Source organism: Harpia harpyja, chromosome 10, assembly GCF_026419915.1.
Source record: "Harpia harpyja isolate bHarHar1 chromosome 10, bHarHar1 primary haplotype, whole genome shotgun sequence".
NCBI classification, from domain to species: Eukaryota; Metazoa; Chordata; class Aves; order Accipitriformes; family Accipitridae; genus Harpia; species Harpia harpyja.
In genome coordinates this window covers 23,949,986-23,970,780 of record NC_068949.1, presented here as the reverse complement: position 1 = coordinate 23,970,780, position 20,795 = coordinate 23,949,986, and the positions used below count along the sequence as shown (strand labels likewise).

The 20,795-nt window shown below is 49.5% G+C and overlaps 1 protein-coding gene across 1 annotated transcript; it reads right to left on the bottom strand.

Annotated features, from left to right (window-relative positions):
• Positions 1 to 6,669: 6,669 nt before the first annotated feature.
• On the bottom strand, positions 6,670 to 10,604 carry ELOVL3 (ELOVL fatty acid elongase 3). The gene is made up of 4 exons (XM_052800018.1): positions 10,411 to 10,604; positions 9,522 to 9,653; positions 7,684 to 7,835; positions 6,670 to 7,091 (listed from the first exon to the last, which is right to left on the bottom strand). The coding sequence occupies exons 1-4, from the start codon at positions 10,602 to 10,604 to the stop codon at positions 6,670 to 6,672; spliced, it is 900 nt and encodes a 299-aa protein (XP_052655978.1).
• Positions 10,605 to 20,795: the final 10,191 nt, after the last annotated feature.

The following is a 20,795-nucleotide window of genomic DNA, read 5'->3' as shown; positions in this document are numbered from 1 at the left end:
CCTCATCTTGGTGCTATTGTGTTTAACTCCCTTCTCTTCCCTTTCCCCCTAAGGGAAAAAAAGAAGGGCCTAGGCTTCTCTCTAATATCCTGTCCTCCACTGGGCCTGGCTCACAGCTGAATCCAACTCCTCTCCCTGAAAACCCAAGCCAGGTTGTGCCATAATCCTCTCCCACTCCTTGATGAAGGAGCTGAGCTCTTCACACACATGGTCCTTCCCCTACAACCTTTCCACACACCCTGCTCCTCCACCCCCTGTTGATCTCAAGCACAGGCGGGAACACGGCTATGCCAGAACAAGCCTCTCTCACAAAGACGCAGCTTTGCCTGGAGAAGAAATTGAAGGGAGACCCAGCTTCCCTTTCACTTGAGTGATGTGTCTATAGAGGGAAAGAAAATTCTCCCTTCTCTTCTCCCCAACTGAAGCCAAGAGCAACATGAGCTCCTCCTTCCCTTTTAACCTGCTTTAGTGGCTGCACTTTGCCTTGAGCAGTTTCTGTGCAGCTTTGGTTGTCCATGTTGCTATGATGCTTGTGAAGATCCTCTACTTGTCTCACAGAGCAGATGAGGTTTGGTTGGGGTGGGGCTGTACAAGCCTGGCTGCTGCTGACCATTGCAGGATTCAGTTGATGAAAGATATGCCCAAATATACAGAGCAGAAGGCCAACTCCAGCACACGGTTCTCGTGATCTCCTGTTGGAGCCAGTGGGGAAAAGTCAAGACCTAGTTTAGGTACTGATTTTTCAGCCTGAGGTTTTCCATGCAGTCATTTCAATTAACGTTACGGCAGACCAGTCTGATTTCTGAGCAGGACAGATTCAATCAGTACCCACATGAGGCAACTGGTGCATACAAGTGTGTGGCCAGGGGCTCTGCAGGCTGGCTAGTTTGTCCAAGTTTCTCCTTCCAGATCCTGTATGGAGAAGATGGTGGGGTCTGTTTCTGCAGTCAGAGGTATTGTACCATGTAGGATCCAGATGGCAAACCACACACCAGCTCTGAGCTGAGAGCACTTTGTACAATGGCACCAAGTAACTGACACAACCTCGGGAAAACCTTAAAATCTGCAGACACCAGAGATGGCCAACAGTAAATAACAATGTGAGCAAGTTGGCAGCAGAGAGCTCTGGGAGACATCCCCTGCTTTCCAAATGCCACCTGCCTTCCTGATGCAGCTGAGCCAGTACAACCTCCCACATTCGGCTCCCTCCTCGTGGGGCCAGGACATGGACATCATGCTCTCTGGTACAGCACAAATACAGCAGGTGTCCTACAGACCTTCTCCAGGATGTCTCTCTCTCACAAGTCCCCAGTACCTCCCTAGCTGTATCGCCTTGGTACTGCAACCCAAGCAGGGTCCTGCTTATTCTAAAGACCTGTTAGGCAAGTAACTTTGTCACTGGATACTTCCCAATCTGCAGATTTAGCAAGTGCACATTCTCCTCCATCATCCAGGGCATTAATGGAAATGCTGAACAAAGCCAGACCCGGAACAGATGTCCCTGAACTTCATTCAGCAGACCCCTTCCTTTTCAACAGTGAACTGCAGATAACTCTCTGAGTGTAATTATCCAGTGGGTTTTGTACCTACCCAACATCCCATCTACATCATCCTTAAAAGCCACTTAAATGGCAGCCAGGGCTCTTCTTCACCATGCCCTTACCCTTTCATAGAGGAAAATCAGATTATTTTGACCAGATTCTGGTTTTGACAGGTCCATATAGCTCCTGCTCATTTCCACTGCTTACAAGTAGTGAGATTATTTGTTCCAGCATTTTTTGGGTGGTCAGCGGGTGAGGGGATTTAACTGTCAGCAGTTCCTGGCTTTTGACCCCTTTTTTGACCCCTGGCTTTGACCTCCATTTTGAAGGGGGGGTACGAAACTTGCATTTTACAGTCTTTCTGTGCCTCACTGTCCCCCAGTAGTTCTCATAGATAACAGCAAATATTTCTGGGATTGCTTTGTGTGAAGTTCACCACGCCCAGATGGTCTGAAAACTTCCCTTTTATCTAAATACTCTCTTCTTTGCGCTTTCCTTATTCAAGGCCAGGCTTTTAGCCCCCATCACTGGCATGGCTTGTGCTATCCATTTCCCCGTAGCGGTCATTATCTGAAGGCTAACGCAAAGTGAACCGAACAGTTGGGTCTCCTCAGCAGCTGCCGTCAGTGTTTCCCCTCTCTGCTGACAAGCAGCACAATGCCGTCCTTGGCTACTCTCTGACCGTTAAGACGGTGGAGACTTGTCTTCTGACACCTCTTGCTTGGTGCACGCTAGGTTTTACCACGGTCTCTCAGCGGAGCTCCAAACCGCAGGCTGGACGCGAACATCCCAGCTCCTGCCGGAGATAACCAAAACCTGGGCCCAGGCAGATAGGTAGCTGTAAGAGGGGATCTAATTTCTGCCTTAATTGCCTTTTAGGACCTGGGTGCAGCCAGGCACGGGGAAGGCTGGGCTGGGGGAACCTTCCTTGCCGCCCGCGGCAGCGCTGAGGCCAGAGCCCCGCGGGGCCAGCCGGCCTGCGGCGCCGGCAGCGCGCAGCGGGCAGCGGGCAGCGGGAGGCGTCCCCCGCCGGCCGGGCGGGCCGGGCCAACGGCGACAGCAGGCGAGGTGGTGGCACCTAGCGGCCGCTGGCACCCGGGGCGGCCCGGGGCTGGCCCCGCCGGCGGCAGCCCCGGGGCAGCGCGGGGATGGGGGGTGCCGCGCTCCTGGAGCCCGCGCCCGGAGGACGGGAAAAGCCTCCGGCAAAATCCTTCGCCTCTGCCGGTCCCCACCGGCTCTCCAGCCCCGCTTCGCCGCCTCTTGCAGCCCGGGGCTCCGTCTGCTCCTGCCCTCCAAGGCTTCCTCTCTGCAGCACGTCCCCTGCCCCGTCCCCTGCTCCTCCCTTGCACCCCGCATCCTCCGCGCATCCCTCCGGCCTCCCCTAAGCCAAGCTGCTCCGGCTGCCCAGGGGTCCCCAAAGGCGCCTTCAGCAGGGACCACGGCTCTCCCTGAGCAATGGCTCCCACATGAGAGAGGCAACTAATTGCTGTCCGTGCCCTCAAAGTAAAAAAGATCTAAAATAGAAAAAAACTCAAGAGACATCCTCTCCGAAACTGGTCTGTTGGCTATTTCAGCTCACCAGCAACACAGAAGAAGGACTTTTCTTCACAGAGTACCAGGAGGAGTCATTTCCACAAAGCTTCAGGGAAATAGCCCTGACCTGGGGAAGGGGGACACTATTATTAGCTCCCTGAGTCCCAGCAAACACCACCGCATTCCTCACACCCGCAGCTCAGCACTCCAGACAACTTGCCAAACAGCAGCAGCAGCAGCAGCAATATAAAACACAGGAGAAATCAAAGTCTTCCCCTGGCTAGGTCTGGGCAATTTATTGTTATTTCTTGTTTAGCCAGGGAGAACGGCAGGGTGAAGGTGCTGATGCTGGCCCCATGGCGTGTGTTCCCTGGGGTGAGCGTAGGGCAGGCAGGGTAAGGCGAGCCCTCCTGGCAGCATTGGAAAGAGGGGTACCCTCATTCTGGGAGGAGGGATGCGGCTGTTTGAAAAGCTGCAATGCCTCTCAGAGGGGGAGAAAGGGTCCCTACAAGACACTCTAAGCAAACCCTCCTTCTGCTGGGATGATTCCTGCCCCATGAAAGATACTTCCTACCTCAGAAGCCTGCATGGATGGACCAGCAGCAAAGAGCTCTTCAGAGGTGAAGCCGTCTGGAGTTACAGAGCCCTGCCTCCAGTGCCCTGCTCTGCACCACTGAGTGAGGCAGTGGTTGGGCAGCTGACCTCATCCCACAGAGCATCACCTCTGAAGCACCAAGAGCACGTCAGGCAGTTTAGGTGGAAAAGAGCAACTGTGGAAACACACCACTTCTTCAGTGCTCTTGCGCTTGTAGGGATGCCTGGTGCAGCTGAGGGAGTGCCGCTGGGGCAGCTATAGGCACATGCGAGGAGGGCAGGGAGCTAGCGGCTGCCTCACTGGGACCACGGCTGTCACAGAAAGTGCCCCAAATAGCACCCTGCAGGAGAGAGGTCACCCCATTACTCCCACGTGTTCACAATCCCCTCCTCTCTAAAGAGAGCTCCCAAATATGGAGGCCAGTTTATTCCTCTTCCCCAAATACCATCACCTCAGCTGCCTGCTTCTGCATTTCCCGAAGCTGGGGAAGGTGCTGCTCTGCTCCTACCCACCACGCTGGGAAGTCCAGAGCAGGGGCCGTGCTCATCAGGGGAGGCTGGGCAGGGCACAGGCTGCTGCCATCTCCCAGAGTGGGAAGCGCAGTCCACAGTCCTGCAGTAGTTTTCCAGCCCACTGCCCCAAGGGCCAAATCCCATCCACCCAGAGGCTCGAACACTGGGGTGCTCCAGGCCAGGCTCAGGCACCAGGGTGTCTCGGCTTTATCAAGCACAGTGCCTTTGAGCAGCCACGTGCTCAGTTCAGATGGTAAAACAAAAGCCTGATTTTTTTAATAACCTCCCTCTCATTTCTAGTTCCCTGGTGGTGAGCAAAGGGGCTTGGGCAGCAGGACCAGCTGTTGATGACTGTGGAAGGGGGAAGCACAGAGCGACAGAGCCTGCCGGACACCTTGCTGTTGCTAACCCTCAGGAAGACACAGGATTGAGATGGAGAAAGCGACACTTCTCTCACAGTTCAGAACAAAGGTCAGGTATGAAAAAGGCATCAAACAAATCAATCCATACATGACAGCATTTATTAGTCATTTTTACACATCACACAGTGGCAGATGCACCCTGGGAGGAGCTGGCTCTGGGAGCCTTCTGCCCCCAGCCCATGGGGCTGGCCTTGGGCTGGGAATGTAGGCAATGTCTCACACACTCTGCAGGGCAGAGCTGGGCCCTGCTCAGCTCCCAGGGTCTGAGGCTGTCAGGTTAAATAGATGGTTTAATATCATACAAGGGGCACACTCAGGACAACAGCCATTAAAGTTCATAGGATTCAGTTCCCTGCACTGCAGAAGAGTAGGGAGAGCCCGGGCAGAGACCCTCACATCTCACTGGATAAGCCCATTGCCCAGAAGCTCCTTTCAGCTGGATCACCAGTATGGGGAGTAACATTTAAACCTGTGTCTGCCAGTTCAGCATTTACAGCAGATTAGGTAAGACATTAGTCAGGTCATTGCTTGGGCACAGTTCACAGTCTTGGTGTTGCTTTTCCAGCTGTATGTTTTGTGCTCCTATGAGCGGTGCCTAGGATTTGGCTGCAGGAGGCACCACAGCTCATCTCCTCATCCAGGGCCCTCCTGGGGAGCTCCAGGGAGTGTGTGGCATTTGGGAAGGGCCCCACTGAGCCCCTCCTGGGGCTATGGGTCACAAGCCCCCCCAAGGATCCTGTCAGCCTCCTGCTACCAGCTCAGCCCAAGCAGATGCCAGTGGGGACAGCACTTACTTACCCCAGCACCAGGGGAAAGGAACTGAGGGAGGGGCAGGGACTGGGGGTCAGCATCACTGCTACACTGGTAAAGCCCAAATTGGTGTAAACTAGCGAAGCATCCCGACAGGGTTTCACCTGCTAGCCAACAAGCTTGAGACTCACATGCTCTGCTTCCCTGTTTGAGGACACAGGTTGCTTTTGGGGTTGGAAGATGACACAAGGGGGAAGGTGTCACCCCTCTGGCCTGGATGGAAAAAGGACATGCAGCCAGCTCAGGCTTTGCCTGAGTGCTAAATGTCTGTGCAGCATGGGGCCACAAAATGCTCTTTAAGCAGCCCCTGTCCCCACAGATTGGTACAAAGCAGTCAGCGCTACTCCAATGTAAGAGGAGAAGCTGAGGCACAGAGATGGAAGGACTTGTGCAAGGCCACGGTACAAATGTGTGACGAGGTTGGTCCCAGGACAGGTGAGTGCCTTGGCCCACATGCTGCCCTCCTAGTACAGGCGTACAGAGGCAGAGTGGGATCCTCATCATGGCCCAGGACAGAATGGAGAGGGGCATCGGATGAGGTAGGGAATGGTTACTCCTCTCCCTGCGTTAGCCATGTGAGCCTAAAGCTAGGCAGCATCATATTGGCCAGAAGCAGCTGCTGTTTTGAAGGGGAAGAGCAGCTCTGAAGGAGCCTTACAAGTTTGGTTCCAGGATGAAAAAGACATTGCTGTTTCCCCTCCCTACACAACCTTAAAAAACAGCAGGCATTTTCCAGTTCAGTGCTTTTCCCACCAGCAACCTACTGGGGCTGCCCGGCACACAGAGTAGCAGCAGGTTTGGGCTCTGCTCTCCTGCTCACCTCCGGAATTGGGGACCATGGAGTGGGCAGTGCTGTTTTGAGAGGAGTTTCCCTACTTTTTCCCAAGGAGAGACTTGGCGCATGCAGGATCCAAGCAGTCCCTGGGAAGGAGGCGAGGCACAAGGCAAACCTGAGTGATGCAGAGAAGAGGAAAAAGCAGAACCACGGCTCTGAGGCCTCCAGCCCCCAGACACCTGCCCTCTCCTCCTGCTATCAGCCTGCGACAACCCACACCTCACTCTGGCATGCCACCCGCTGCAAGGCAGACACACCAAAGGCCAATGCGCAAGTTAATCTGTAGGCTGTTATCCAGAGTGACCTCCTCTTAACCCCCATCACTCCCATCCCATCAGGCACCTGAGCTCCAGACAAAAGTAAAAAGTTTCCCCTTTCCCTCTCCCCCCCTCCACCCCTGTCTCTTCTTCCATCTCTGGTTTTATTCCCCCTTTGATTTTGGGGTGTTCCTCAGATAAGTCTTGAAAAAGAAGTTGCAGAACAGAACCAGGAGACTGGTATTCACAATGAATGAAAGGAAAAGCATTGTCCAGGTGGTGTGGCAGACCTTATCCTCCTTCCAGTAGAAGATAAAGATGTTAATTACTGCATATGTCAGTATCTGCAGCATCTGTATAAGGGTGATTGTTCTGGCGATGAGGCGGGATAGCTGGAAGCCTGCAGCTCGCATGGCATAGTAGGAGTACATGATAGCATGGACACTGTAGTTCAAGACTCCAAGCCAGCCGCCGCCAGCCACCATATCATTATAGGAGTACCAGGTGATAAGCAGCGCTGTGGTGTGGTGGTACCAGTGGAGGAAGATGAGCTTCTTTTTCCGGAGAACAATGAACACGGTGTCACCTTGTGTTGGGGGAGACATGCATTGTTAGTGAGGTAGAAGCACAGCAGTTGCGCAAGTTTTCATGTGAGGCAGAATGAGTGAGCTGCAGTGCTGAACCCATTGTGTGGCTTGATCCCACCAAAACCTAGGTTCCCATTGGAATTGTCTGTGTCGATAATGCCCATGTAGGCACTTACCTGTTGGCACGTTTGTGGTACAAAAGCCCCTTGCCCCAGGCTTGCTTACCTAGCTCTACCTACACAGCACTTCAGACCAGCTCTTCTGTACTTTTTTGTATGGAAACTGGGTGGAAAGCCCAGCCCTGCCCTGCCTGGCTACTGCTCCCTCACTGCAGTCATCCCAGTGCAGAATTGCCTAGTCCAGGCACTGTCCTGGGGATCAAACCAGAGCAATAACATCAGGCTGCAACCCTGTGGAGAGCGAACATGTCATCTGGGTTGAGCGACAGGGAGCGAGAAAATGAGTGACACGTGCAAGGCTAGACAGCCCTGTTCTCCGAATAACATTTGGACAGTGACCTGTAAAAAAAAACCTGCTTGTAAAAGCAAAGGAGTTATGAACACATGGGATAAGGAGAAGCTTCAGACTCACCCAGTTCCAGGAGTTTGCTCAGCAAAAATATATAGGCCCAAAGCTTGGAGATGGGGTGGATGTAGAAGGATTGACTACACACCGATTGCTTAAATCCCTTGGTAGAGAGGATGAAGATCATTAGCTTCCAGAACCGACAGGCCCCAGCGGCACTGCAAGAAAAACAGAGGAGAGCTGAACACTGTGCCCAGGGCCCTACCAGAGCCTCTGACAGCACCTGAGAATATTCAGCTAACTCCATCTCGATGCCCAGGACAGTCTCGGGGACATCTAAACAAACTGTTGTCTTCTTAGACTTCCAAGCAGGTTTCAGCCCCCCATTTGCTGGGCACAGGCTTGCCCAAGACCTCTTGGCCAGGATTTCAAACACACATATTTCTGCAAGGCAGAGCAGGGAAGGACTGCTGCTCGCACCAGAACAAGAGCAAGGCACAAGGAATAAGTAAGTTGTGAGGCACCAACACAGCCCTTTGGCTGGCCTGGTGCCATGCAGCAGCTCCTGGAGCATGGCAGCAGCAGCCAAGGTCTGAGCAGCAAACAATGCTCCCTCGTTACACCCTCTGCTTCCACTGCTTGAAGAGGCACTCAAGAGTAAGAGCTGCCATGTCTGGTCTGAAAAGGGGGACAATCGTCCTGGTGTCCCATCTCCTGACAGGGGCCAACAGTGCATGCCCAGGGAGCATTTACAACCTTCTGTGGCAGGCAGTTCCTACAGCTTTTTCTTTGTTATCAACCTATATGTTTCATTCACATGAGCTCATCTCCAAACAGACTGTGAGCAATCATCCCCTGACCCGCCGCTCTCCCACAACTTGTGATTTTACAGACCACTGCCATGCCCTACCCTCACAGAGGGCATGCAGCGTCCCTTAGACTTGACCAAAGTCAACTTGTGTGGGTAGGCAGAGACACTCCTCTGGAATTACAGAGGCAGTAGTCTAGTTTTTCTCTCTCCCACCAAACAGACTGAAAAGGTATGGAGATGAATGTTGGAAAAATTACACCTGCTTGTTTAATTACAGAGCATGGTCTGAATCATTCTCACGGTCACAGCAGGAAACCAGTACTATAAGACTGGACAGTTTGAAAACAGATATTTTAGATTGATCTTCACATCTGGCATGTCTTGGAGGGGGTGGAAATCAGAGCTAGAACTTGGCAGTAGTACCAGGCTGTTCTTAAAAGGTGTCTTTAAAAAATGGGCAGCAAAATAACCCTGTCTTTGTACCATCATTCTCCCGCCATTGCAACTACTCATACTTTTTTCTTTTTTCCCCTGTATCAAAGTATACTGGAAAGACAACCCAAGGACTGGTGATTGTCAGCAACTTTGATACATTCAGCCAGTTTATGCTACTGGCCAGAGAGGACCTTCCAGCTTCTTTCATGCTCTTCTTTAGATTTACAGTAAGAAAGGGGCTTCTGTGAGTGTACCAGAATTTTCCCCACATCCTACACAACAGGATTAGAAAAAGGTGGAGGGAAAAAAAATATCACCTCCATTTTTAAGAGTAATAGACCTCCAATCAAACTTATAATTGTTAGGCACCTTTTGAACGAGGATCTCTGCTCTTGCAGACTTCACGTTCAAATCTACCCACTAATGATTTTCAAGCACAGTCCCCAGCGGTCCTTCCGCAACACATTTGGCTTGCTGGAGTATTTCTGGTGGAGAACTAATGACCTGCATGAGCAGCTCACTTGCCCTTGTGGGAGAGGGCCTCCAAGGGAAAAAAACATTTATTTCCCTAATGACATAGTGGATACCCAGAACTTCCCATCAATCCAGTCCTGAGAGAAGGTCTACAGCTGTCTCCATCTTTAGCAAAGGCTCTTACCTGAGCAAGGCCAGACTGAGCGACCACAGGGTCAGTGATGGGCGCAGGCTATAGGCTCTCAATCCTTTCATAAAATGCTGGATTCCAAAGATCAGGATCACATAAGCCGCAGCAAGAAATAGAGACTTGTGCCTGCAAGTATAGGAGAGGCAGCAGTCAGGAAAAGACCCAGACTGACCTATTTCCAGCTGGACTTCTGTAGCCCCAGCAGAGCACTCTCACCAAGAAACAAAAGATCTCCCATTCTTGTGTTAAGGTTGGGCTTGGTCACAAGAAGCCTGCCCTGACAGTGAGCAGAGCTGGTGAGGAAAAACCCTGGGGACTGCAGAAAAGAAAGTGAGCTGTTACATTGTGGAGATTTCCATGGGACATTGATGGGATGAGGTGGCATCTGATAACCTGTGAGCAGGATCCCAAGCAAACACATCAATGCATTTTATCCACTTACACGTGAGACCCTACAGGCAGAGGATGCTCTTTGCCTAAAGAGGCCAGTTGCACCAGAAAGCTAGAGGCTCAAGGGCCATGTGTTATGTCCCACTCCTTTCCAAGGCTTTAGGGCAGCACGGCAGGGCTGAGCGCCCTGTTTGCCAGTGCAAAGGCTGCAGGGGCCATCCGCAGCTGCTCCTTGCCCTCTTGCCACATCACAACCTCCCTACGCGCTGCGGCACAACTTCGACCACCGTTTGCTCTGCCCCGTGTGCTGCCGCAGCCCTTCCCCGACAGACAGCGGCAGGCGTGCAGCCGCCACCTGCACTATCACTGCAACAAAAGCCCCCCAACCTCCTCCTTCTCGGGGCTGAGGACCCCACACCCGCCCCGTTAGAAACAGCAGGACCCGACGGGGCTACCCGGGATGCACCGGAGCCGCAACCTCCTCTCCTCTTACCAATTCTCCCGCATCCATTCCCTGGCTTCCCGGTCGTTGAAGTTCTTCTCGAAGTCATACTCCCCCAACGACTGCAGCTCCGACGGGTCAACGATCGGTTCCATATCGAGCATCCCCGGGAGCCAGCCGAAACCAACCGTTCTCCCACCCCGCACCGGCGGATACAGTCCCGGGGATGCGCTGCGCCCCGGCATCACACCCGGGGGGGCGGGACCGGGAACCGCCCCCAGCCCGACGGGGCCACCGGGGACTCTCCCTCCGTGCCCCCCCCCCCCCGGAGGGAGAGTCCCCGGTGGCCCCGTCGGGCTGGGGGCGGTCCTGCTCCCTGCTGGGTACAAGCCCCATCCAGCCCAGCTAGCCCCCCAGTAGATGGGCAGGGTGTTTCCAACACTGTCATCAACAGCAGGCAGAAATACCCTTACCCCGGCTGCAGTTAGCTGTTGCGTCTTCTTCACCGTAGGCTGAAGCATCTGGCTGCTGCTGCTGGAGACTTAGACGGGCTCTGGGTAATTCCCTACTTAAGTTCCTGTAGCTGAAAATGGCTACGGCATAGTTAAAATCCCCTGAACACAGCATAGCATATCTCATTGCACCCTCCGGTCGCTTCACTCAACTTAGTGTTTCGCTCAAGTATCATGTCTTTACACGCGTGCAACAGGAACGTGCTACAAAGCTCACAGACTTGGGGAGGGTTTTGCATCATGCAGACTTCACTGCACCTGTACACAAGTCACTTGCTTAACTGCTGCCTCTGCAAAGAGGAGGCAAACATTTGCCTGGATGAGACATTTGCTCTGTATTTGACAATGCAGCAGTGGGAGATATGTGACATGTGGCAATGAAAATCCCTTGGTGATTTTTGCAGTGTCCCTAACTTACACTCCTCCTTTTCCAGAGCACTTCAAGTTTCTCCAGAAAGGACAGCTTATACATTTCTTAACAGCAGTGGTTTTGTCATACCCTGCACAGGGACAACACCCTGTACATAGCATGGGCTCTACTGTGCCTTGCATGGATCTCACATTAGTGTTCGCAGCTCCCAGGAGGTCCTGCCCTGACTGGAGGACTGCATCTCAAGGACTGCATCTCAAGGACTCTATGGAGTATCTTTCCCATTGCTCTTTCCTTACCCTCCTGCCTGCATCCTTGGCAGAACCAAGCTCCAATGCTTTGTGGAGTTTCCTGCACTCCAATCTTTAGCTGCCCTGGTAAAAAAAAATATTTTTTTTTTAGGGGGTGGTGGTGGTGGTTATACTACCATATTCAGTGAAAAAGCCTTTGCTAGTGTGTGATATGAAAGGACAGAGCAGAAATTCCTGTCCATTAATTTGCTGCTCCACAGGGCCTATGCTGGAATCACTGCATCCTTTATGCTCCTCCACTCCACATAGGTCACTCGAAGATCATTTCCCTCTAACTGTAGTGACCTTAATCATCCTTAAAGGAAGTACTGGTGATGAGATTGCAGTCACACATTTCTAAAAGGCTTCTCTTTGACCTGAAAAGGGAACATTACACTAGGACAGGGCCAATGTTATCTTTCAGGTCTGGTGATTTCCAAGTCTGTTTCCTGTAGTTTCTTAAAACTTGAGGCAAAAAGCGTAAGGCTTTTTTTCATTTTACCATTCCTGCCATATAACACAAAATGGCAACTTTCTTTAACATATCACCTGAGGAAGAGTATTTCCAAGATTACACCCTCCATCCTTGATAATATATTTTAAGATAATACTTTTCCTGCTTATCAGCAGACACTTTTCTAATTTATTAATTATGAACTATTAATACCTTTACTATCTATCTCTGACTACGGTCAGCTACTCTCAAAGGGCAATTCCTGTAGATACAGGGAAGCTTGTTCCCTGGGCTAAGCAAAGGCTTTCTAGAAAGGCTCTGCTGTACATTACAGCAGTTTTGCAGCCAGACTGTCTTTGTCATGACCTACAAACAATCAGAGAAAACGCCGTATTTGTTTCAGCAACAGACTTTACAGAATGGAATTTATAACAGGGATCAGCCAGCATGTGAAAGATGCACACAAAGACTGTATTAGTAGACACACAAAAAAGAAATTGTAGAGAGTAACAAGTGTTTGAAGATCTCACATTCCCACCTGCACTCCCTGCAGCTCAGCAGCCATCCAGCATAAGTTAGAGAACTTTCTGGAAAAGTTGGGCCACTTGTATTTCATCTTTCATCCCCCACTTTGGGCAGTAGCACCATCAAGCAGAACACCAACAGCACAGATACATGCTGAAGGCAACTTTCATCTGTTGCAAGGGCTTCTACACACTTAAAGGCTAGGTGCAGCCACCAATAAAGCCAAGGATAAGAGCAGAACACAGGCAATACAGTAACACGAGCAGGTTATTTTTTGCTCCAGCTTCTAATGCACACAAGTTGACATTCAGTCTCATTATTCAACAGCAAAGCCATGTTGGACACCTTATAAATTTATCCCTTCCCATACTCTGGACAATGGTTTCACTGTTGCTGACTCCCTTGCCTGCATATTCCCTGTGGATTTGCTGTTCTTAGATGGAGTACGCTGGTTAGCTGCTTGATGGACTACAAGTACAAAATACCTGCGTGTCTGACCTATTCTTTAGCAATTGTTAAACAAAACCTCCTTCATGTAAGACACCATATAGCAAGAGGAAAAGTCTCTAAATTCCCCTTGGGAGATGGAAGAGTGAGTTGGATTAGCTGAGTAGAAAAGGTGCTGTTGTTGACATAATTTCTTATTCTTAACCTAGTCCTGGGATCAGTAGTGAAATTTTTCATTTTGAAATTGCTTCATGCCACATGAACAAGAATCAGGCCTCTCCTAGAGCAGGTCTGTCCATCCACCTCTTAGGTGGTGGCACGTTCAGTTAAGATGCAGGAGGAGCTTGTGACTGCAGCTGTTTGGTACCACCTGAGCAGGCAGCTGGCAGCCCTCCCCAGGTGCCTCCTTGGCAGATGGGAACAAGAGCAACACATGCAAAGAACAGAAGCAGACAGCAGGGATGAGGCCCTCAGCATCCTCCGAGACACCTGTCTTGACTAGTAAGACAGGACTTTCTCTTTGACAGGCTGAAAGCTCACCTGAGCAATCCAGATAGAGCTGTGACATTGCCATTATCCCCTTTCCTCCCTGATACCAAATACACCTGTCTGCACTCCCAACTCTGGGTGGGCTAGCATGCAGACAGCTGCCAAGGCCAGTGCCTGGTCACTGGCACCGTGCTTAGAACCACTGTTGGACTCAGGATTGTTTAGAAGCTGACGTGCAATGTAGACATCTAAGTGATTTGTAAATAAACAGTGGAACTTATTTCCACACATCACAGTGAGTTGCACAGAGCTCAGCTGCTGCAGGTGAGGAAGCAGACCCCCAGGAACACTTCACACACAACTGTTCTCATTCAGGAACATCAGGGCTGCAATCCTGAATCAGTGGGAGAGAAGGACTTTATCCTTCTGTCCTCCAGATGAGTGGGGAGGAGACAGGGACCCTATGGAGCAGAAGGCTCCATGCCTTTAATCTGAGCCCATGATGGCTAGGTAGGACCTGAAAGAGAAAGGAGAATTTCCTGAGGACCATGAAATAAGGCTGTGGATCCTGCTGGAGAGGGGGTTTCCCATTAGATTGCTTCTACAGTGTTCCAGAAGGAAATCTTATTTGAGGTAGCCCTAAATACATTAAATGCTCATTTAAAGCTCGAATTGCTATTTGCAACAAGACTTTCAGTTTTCTGGTAAAGATTCACTTTTTCACACGTATGTGTGGAGGGAGGACTAGTTTCTGATACGGTGACTGAGCATCACCTATAGTCTCATTTGCCCTGTGGACAAGGTTACAGGAAAATTGATTTTTGCCCAAATATCACATTTTATACCCCAAGTCTTAAACAATTCCCTATATCAGGACAGTAAGCAACAAATGGACTACTTTGCTGGTAGATAGCATGTTTGACTTCTGCCAAGTCTGAAGAGCACAAGAAAAAACTGTAAAAGACTCCAGGTACCACCCAGGACGAGTACCAGCATGCCAAATCCTGGTAGGATCCAAAGTGCAGGAGGTGGTTTCTAGGAAGATAGAGTAGGTAATCTATTTCCTAAGAATCTCACAGACGAATTAACAAAAAGTAGACTTTGGGAAAGGTAAAGAACAACAAGCATCTATGGCTCCCTGGCCTCACAGATCAATCACTTCCATAGCAAGTGGCACAAAAGAAGCTGTACAGAGCAGTCTGTAGAAGGACTTAACCACACTGGATGCATAGTGGGAGCCAAGAAAGCAGCTACACCAACTAGGGCAGTGGCAAAACATTATCAATGTGGGGGACAGGGGCAGTGTGGCCACCAAGGTCTTCACTTGCTCGTTGACTAGCTGACTCTGTAGCTGTACTGTCACCAATTACCTACCTGCTCCACACAGCTGGTGACATGGAAACAAGGAGGCAGAGATTTTTTTAAATTATTTTATTTATTTATTTTAATTCCAGGTAGGATATGCCGGTTCAGGCTGGCCTTAAACAAGAGAGCCCTGACAGTCTCTGCAGGACAAGAGAGAGCACACACAGAGCCAGCCTCGCTCGGACAGACCCATGCTGGTCTGAGCTACGCTGCCAGGCCCACCAGCACAGAGAACAGCCAGTTTTTTGCACAGGAGGCCAGGATGGCACAGAACCACCTCCAAATCAGCTTGTCGTACTGCCTGTGATTGTTACTTGTGGTTTACACAGCAGAGCGCAGTGGAAGCCATTGAGGGATTTCCTTGCACAAGCAGTGCAAGCTTTCATTAAAGCTTAGGATAATGCCCAGATTCCATATATCCCTCTTGACTGCAGAGAATATGATTTCATACATGGGCCCTCCCAGGGGCAGCTTCTCCACCACACTGACCACGCTACAAAAACAAAGAACAATCTTTGTGTTCTTGATCAAAATATCTTTTAACTATTTTGACGCCAACAGAAGTAGCATGGCAGGTAAGCCATGATTTTGTTACACATACTGCAGTTTGGTTTAAGTAGGTTTAAGAGGTGAGAAGAAGTGGTAAGGATAAGAAAACAAACTTTCTCTCCTGATTGACTCCCTAACTTTGGAAAGCAACCTAGGTTTAACACATTGCAGCAAAGAGCTTGACAGAAGATGCTGGAGGAATTACCCTGGGCTGTTAGGCTTACATTCAGCTAACGCAAAGCTTATGCCTACATAAGTGGTGAAACACTGGAACAGTTTGCCCAGAGAGGTGGTAGATGCCCCATCCCTGGAAACTTTCAAGGTCAGGTTGGACGGGGCTCTGAGCAACCTGATCTGGTTGAGGATGTCCCTGCTCATTGCAGGGGGGTTGGCACCGGATGACCCTTAAAGGTTCCTTCCAACCTAAACTATTTTATGATTCTATGACAATCCCTAGATGCAAAAGCTGACATAAAACAAGGTATTACTTACATTTTCTGGCACTTCAAATGTGGGCAGCTCCAAAGAGCTTTTTTCAAAAAGAGCAACAGCAGGTAATGCAACAAAATAAATAGCAGCTGTTTGAAAGCCAAAGCTTTGAGCACACGAACACACACATTTTTGCATAGATTGAGGCCTCTTGAACACCAGTCTGCAAAAGACTGTTTATAGCTGGTTTGGGTAAAACCCAGGCAGTGGGCATAACTTGTTCCAACAAGAGGGAAAAGCTGCAGTGGAAGTGTCAAAGGCAGAGAGCTTCAGTTAGTGGTGTAGGCAGGAGGAGGCCCTGACTCAGGGAAGGCTCCGATCTGTGCAGATTTACCATTTTGCCTGCATTGCCTCTCTTTCCCAAGTTTAGCTGTAACCCTTCCTCCCAGCCACCACGACACAGGTGCCTTTCTTGGGAGGTGGAGCAGAAAACAAGGAAGGTAAAATCCAGCAATTGGAGCTGCAGGAAGAGCTGGGGGAGACCTGGGCCCCATCCCCAGTGCAGCGCTGGATAACCGTGAGTCTGCCTGGAGCTGAAGTCAGCTTGGTGCCTCACAGGTCTGCCAGCACAGGGGCAGCCTCTGGCACCAGTCACCAGAGCCTGTGACACCATGGTCTCCAGCAAAGGGGCTCTCAGCTCTTTGGCCATTAGAGGGGAGCAAAAGCCTGCAAAAGCACAGGGAGGCATCACCCTCTGAGCAGACGTTTTTACTCCCTAAAAGCAAGAGCAGGCAGGAGGCTGGCTGTGCTCCTCAGGCCCAGGGAGAAGAGAGGATCCCCTGCTCCTTGCAAGCAGTCCATCTCTCGTCCTTCTGCTTTCCCAGTCTCAGGTCAGCAGCATTGCCTTGCAAGATTCACCCAAATAGGCCGATACAAACAGTTTAGGGTTTAACATCTGCACAGTACCAGAGGAAATAGTCCTTCCCTGCAGCTCCCTGAATGGTGTTTGACTGGCAGTCATTAAGAGAAACAGGTCAGCAATAATGTCTCTTCTTTACCCTGGCAAAATACAGCCATAAGCAGCAGCCCTCATGTCTGTATCAAACCCTGACTGTACGGCATTTGGGCATGGTCCTTCTTAGGGATCTGCGTGATGATGGAGAAAGTTGGGCATTTGAGAACAGTTTTGCATACAGCTAGCCAAAGTATTGTCCCTTGATGCGTACATACTCTGAAAGACAGCTTCTGGGGAACATGCTGGATGGGACTGCCTTCCCTCTGCCAGGCAAGACAGCATTTCCCAAACAGGACAAAACCAAAGCAGACCCACTGAATGGGAAGATGAGACCTCTCAGAAGGGACTACTTGGAGTCTACTAGTACTCCAAGTTATTTCTTGCTCTCTGACCTAGTTGCTCTTACCACTGTGAAACATCTCCAAAGAGAAAAACAACATAAGAGATAGCTAATGTCCTAAGGGTTAAACAAAATGGTGGTGACATCAACAGCTATTAACCCAAAGATGTCACAATCTGCAATCATCCTTGGGATGAATGCTATCACGGCTCTAAGCGAAGGTTTACAAATCCCATATGAAACATCAATGATGAAAATCACCTCTAAGGAGCTTTCTTGTTGTTTTTTGTGGTAGCATGTACCATTTACAAAGCCTTTTGTTCTTTAAAGCCTCTAAGTAGACCTACTGGTGTTTGGAAACAGTGATTATGACAAGCACATTAAGTGGGCAGCTGGGCTTTTGCCTAGAGTTGCTACGTCTTCAAACTTTGTTCTGAAAACAACAGTTGAATACACATGCAGGATCTGGAGGACCTGAGATTAGCAGAGAATTTGTCAATTTAACTCACCAGTGTCTGTTTTCACAGTTGAAAATTTAGAGGCTGAAGGAGACCAGTCTCACTACCTAACAAGTTTTTGAACAAATGCATGTACAAAAATCCTGCTGAAGGACTTCTTAAGATCAAAGGTGTCTTTTAAACAACCTGATCAGCTACATCGTTATCACAGAAGTCTCAAAGCTCAGGCTGACTTTAAGAACATCTACAGGCATTCATGCATGTACCTACCTGTGTTTTCTGAACTGTTCATTAAAGAGAGACTGTGTACAAAGCAGCACTCAGAATTTCTCAGCCAGAACAGATCTGGTGCTTTGAACAAGAGTAAAATAAACCACAGCACAGTAACAACATTATTGCGTTAACCAAATTGCCATTGTGAGCTGTTGCCTATGTTGGTTATGGTGTGTAAGAGCTCTCCACCCTGCATTCTCAAACATACAAAGCACCTCCTCCTTTGCTAAGCCAAACAGAATAGCCCCAGGGTCATTCACGCAGCCAGATCTTGCCAATGGCTCTATGTTGGCCCCTCTCCTTCATCATTCTCCTGCTCCAAAGCCCAATTAAGTCATCTGCACTTATAGTTAGCAGAAGTTACACCAGCACCAGACACATACAAAACATCACCTCTTTCCTCCAGCTGAAGTCTATCAAGGCTGCAGAGTCTTGGTCTATTTGCCAATCCTAGGCAAAGTTGAGAGAGCAAAATGTAAGTTCAGCACTTTGCTTTGTAAAACCCACTGGCTACAGAAGTGGGACTAAAATGCTTTTCCTGTAACCAGAGGAGAAAGTGCTCATTTCTGCCTTTTCACAAAAAAAAGAGAAAAAAAAAATCATCATTCATCTTCCTTGTTTCTGTCTCGAGACTATTTTGATCCCTGGTAAAGCTTTGTTCACCACCGCCAGCTACTTGCCTTCTTTTTTGCAACTTTTTGGAGAACGCCTGTCCTGGTTTCAGCTGGGATAGAGTTAACTGTCTTCCTAGTAGCTGGTACAGTGCTATGTTTTGAGTTCAGTATGCGAAGAATGTTGATAACACTGATGTTTTCAGTTGTTGCTCAGTAGTGTTTAGACTAAAGTCAAGGATTTTTCAGCTTCTCATGCCCAGCCAGCGAGAAAGCTGGAGGGGCACAAGAAGTTGGCACACGACACAGCCAGGGCACCTGACCCGAACTGGCCAACGGGGTATTCCATACCATGGGACGTCCCATCCAGTATAGGAACGGGGAAGTGGGGGCGGGGAATCGCCGCTCGGGGGACTGGCTGGGTGTCGGTCAGCGGGTGGTGAGCAATTGCACTGCGCATCATTTGTACATTCCAATCCTTTCATTATTGCTGTTGTCATTTTATTAGTGTTATCATTATCATTATTAGTTTCTTCTTTTCTGTTCTATTAAACCGTTCTTATCTCAACCCACGGGTTTTGCTTCTTTTCCCGATTTTCTCCCCCATCCCACTGGGTGGGGGGGGAGTGAGTGAGCGGCTGCGTGGTGTTTAGTTGCTGGCTGGGGTTAAACCACGACAACGCCTCGTGAAACATCTTTGGAAAGCGCTGGTAATGAGACCCTACACTTCTTTATCCAGCACTGAACTGATAGAGCCAGAGGATTCCTTGGCTGGCAAGGTATGACCTGCAGAGGAGGACAGTCTTCAAGCCTTTGGTTCAACATCTGGGGTTTTTTTCAGCCCATTCGGTGCAAGATTTACTGTAATACAACTTCCCTGCTCAGACTCAACCTCTTCTTACAATATAGGTGCTCCATTTGCTGCTGGGCAGCCCTGACAAACTGTGGATAGGTTGTAATCCAAACACTGAACTGTGAAAGGTGTCTGTGTGCTGCCCAAAATGTCTGCAATTGTTTCTTCAGCTCCTCCCCGCTTCCTAACCCTAACTACAGGCAGGGAAAGGATGGACCATTAGACTCAGAGGAGCTAAGGCTGAATGAGAAAGCAGCTTTGCATCCAGAGCCAGGGCCTGAGGGAATGCACACAGGTCTGGCAGTCGGGGTATTACAAAAACATGTTTCTTCTGAAACAAGAACATGGCCCTGAAGGCCACCTCAGCCAGACTTGGGAGAAGAAGGGGGATTTTTTTTTACGGGTAAGCAGTTGCGGGCAGGGGAGGGCAGCGACAGCAGCACAGCACACAGGCTCGTGCACAGCTTGAAGGGCTCTCCTCCCCGCTGGCTCCAGCCCTGTGCTACTTGTAACATCCCACCCCAGCCATGCTGCTTACAATTAATTATTTCAGACTTCCTCTGAGATGCCTCCAGGCCTGATCCTAATTCAGCCAATTTTTTACTATCTGTAGTTACTCTCAGCTTTGTTAATTCATCTCCTGCCAAAATATGTGTTTAGCACCATCCCTCACTCTGCTGATCCAGGGAGCAAGTGCAAGAGAGAAGAGAGCAAAGCAATTCATTTTTAAGATCACCTTTTACCAATCTCTGTCTTTTGTTCTTGCTGAGGCTCTCAGCTTCTTGCCAGTTTAGTTTTAATGAAAATTAACTGTTCAACCCTTCTTCCCAGTTAGTTTAGATTTTAATAAGACTGGCCTTAATAGCAGTCCATGTATGTCGTTAGCGGGTTCAGGTCACAGCCATTAATGTTTCCCTGCCTAGAGTCCAAAATCCAGCATTACCACTGCTTGAACTGATAGATCTCCTCACCTGACGCTTTACACAAAAGGCACTGAAGTTTACCTCCAGCCAAAGCCTCTGTTGAACTCGTATCATTGGGATTATAACACTGAGATTACCACTTGCAGAGCATGAAATGTTGTTTCTATTTTTTTTTTTTCTCTTTTTTGGCAAGATGCACATGTTAATCTGTGTTGCTTTCAAGAATGGTTTAGCTATGATTGTTCTATTACTTGACATACTTTTCTAAGAGCAGATGTCAGATACATGGAGCTGCCCTTACCCTTGTGAACACTACCATTCTGTTTTCAGTAACTCCTCCAACCTTCCTTGTTCTCTTGGATTTCATAAAAACAAAAAGTCATTTTGTTTCCTTTGAACAACTGCTAAATGGTTCTACATATCACTTTGAGCACACTCACTTCTTCACAATCAAGCAGGATCACTCTAGTTTTCCAGGATTACCAATAACAAAAGAAAACTCAACTCTGCAAAGCTCTTTACTGAGATTGCTG